The sequence below is a fragment of the Buceros rhinoceros genome, unplaced genomic scaffold (genome assembly GCF_000710305.1).
Source record: "Buceros rhinoceros silvestris isolate BGI_N320 unplaced genomic scaffold, ASM71030v1 scaffold10963, whole genome shotgun sequence".
NCBI classification, from domain to species: Eukaryota; Metazoa; Chordata; class Aves; order Bucerotiformes; family Bucerotidae; genus Buceros; species Buceros rhinoceros.
In genome coordinates, this window is record NW_010404241.1 from 8,263 (window position 1) to 9,572 (window position 1,310).

A 1,310-nucleotide genomic window follows, 5' to 3' on the forward strand; every position below is an offset into this window, starting at 1 on the left:
GGCGGGGCTGGAGAGTGGGGGGGGTGGGGGCGGGGGGGGGTTAATGCACTGGTAAACTTCACAGTCTGCGTTTAGATTTTCCTGCATGTTGTGTGGCCCAGAGGGCAGTCGCACCCAGTATCAGGTGGCCCGTGAGTGTGTGTGTGTGGGGAAGAGATCGCAGCACCACAGGGTTAATCATATAGCTAGGGCAGGTCTGTTTGCAGGTGATAAATCTGTCTGGAGGTAACTAGTGAAGGTAGTGCAAAACAAGATTGTTTCCTAAGGGTGTTAAGTGTCTTTCAGCTGGGAGGGCTTGTGAGAAATGGAGCTTTAAACCTGCCACCTACTCTTCAGCTTATCCGTGGTTTGGGATTCAGTATGGATGGTTCCAGACCTCAGCCAGTGTCAGCTGCCTCTCAGGGATGTTAGCCAAACGACCGATACCTCATTAGTGCATCCTCTGTGGTCCTGTGCTACCGATAATGGGAAGGCTTCTGCTGCTGGTCTGAAGGATGCTCCCTTTGCTTTCCGCAGGCTGTGCTGTCCACCTGACCCAGGGAAGAAGCTGGCAGGAGAGCCATTTGCCCCAATGTTGGCTGTACCTTTTGACATGTTTCCTCATACTGTTCATTGTGAGCTGGTGCTACTGTTCACCCGCTGACAAGGAGGCAGGTATGCCAGCTCTGAGACCTTGGGAAGCAACCTCCTACTGTCTGGAAGACTGGAGTTGATGTAGTTAGGTTTTTAACTTATTTTCTTGAAAGTTGTGTAAAAATAAATAATTTTGCTTTTGGTTGCCTTTGGGTTGCGTAACTACACTGTTCTGAAGGAAACACTTGGATTTCTGGGGTGAAAAGGTTCTCTGTAGCATTTCATCACCCTTTCCTCCACTGCAAACCTCATGGGGCTGCTGGTTAAAGCAGCCTTGTGGATTTTCACCTTCAACATGGGAATACGAAGTGCTAAACTACACTGTATTTTTTAATACTGCCATGTCATTAGTTCTCTGCTTGCTTCAAGGATATTTCAGGCTTTCAAGTTGCTAGCAAACTTGCTGTGAAGGAAGTGTAGGAACTAGAAACCCTCATGCTTCACTGGGAAAATTTTGATTTTTGGGGTAAGGGAAATATATCCTGTATAAACTTCTAAAAACAATATTGAATCTTTATCAGTGACATGGGTAAGTTGGAGGCAATGAGAAAGATTTTTTTCTATAAAACAAAATGAAGAGGGAGCAGATTTCAGTGTCTATCCTTCCACACCTGCCTCCCCCTTCTCTGCTATTGCTTGCTGATACCTAAATAGAAAGTGTCCTGTAAAAATGTCAG

At 46.3% G+C, this 1,310-nt stretch overlaps 1 protein-coding gene across 1 annotated transcript in view; it reads left to right on the top strand.

The window, feature by feature from the left end:
* Nucleotides 1–643, top strand: part of TRMT2B (tRNA methyltransferase 2 homolog B (S. cerevisiae)) — an 8,895-nt gene extending 8,252 nt beyond the window's left edge. Inside the window, exon 12 of the mRNA XM_010133327.1 lies at nucleotides 517–643. Within this exon, the coding sequence (XP_010131629.1) occupies nucleotides 517–643 (127 nt within the window). The remainder of the gene's footprint in view (nucleotides 1–516) is intronic.
* The last annotated feature ends 667 nt before the right edge of the window (nucleotides 644–1,310 follow it).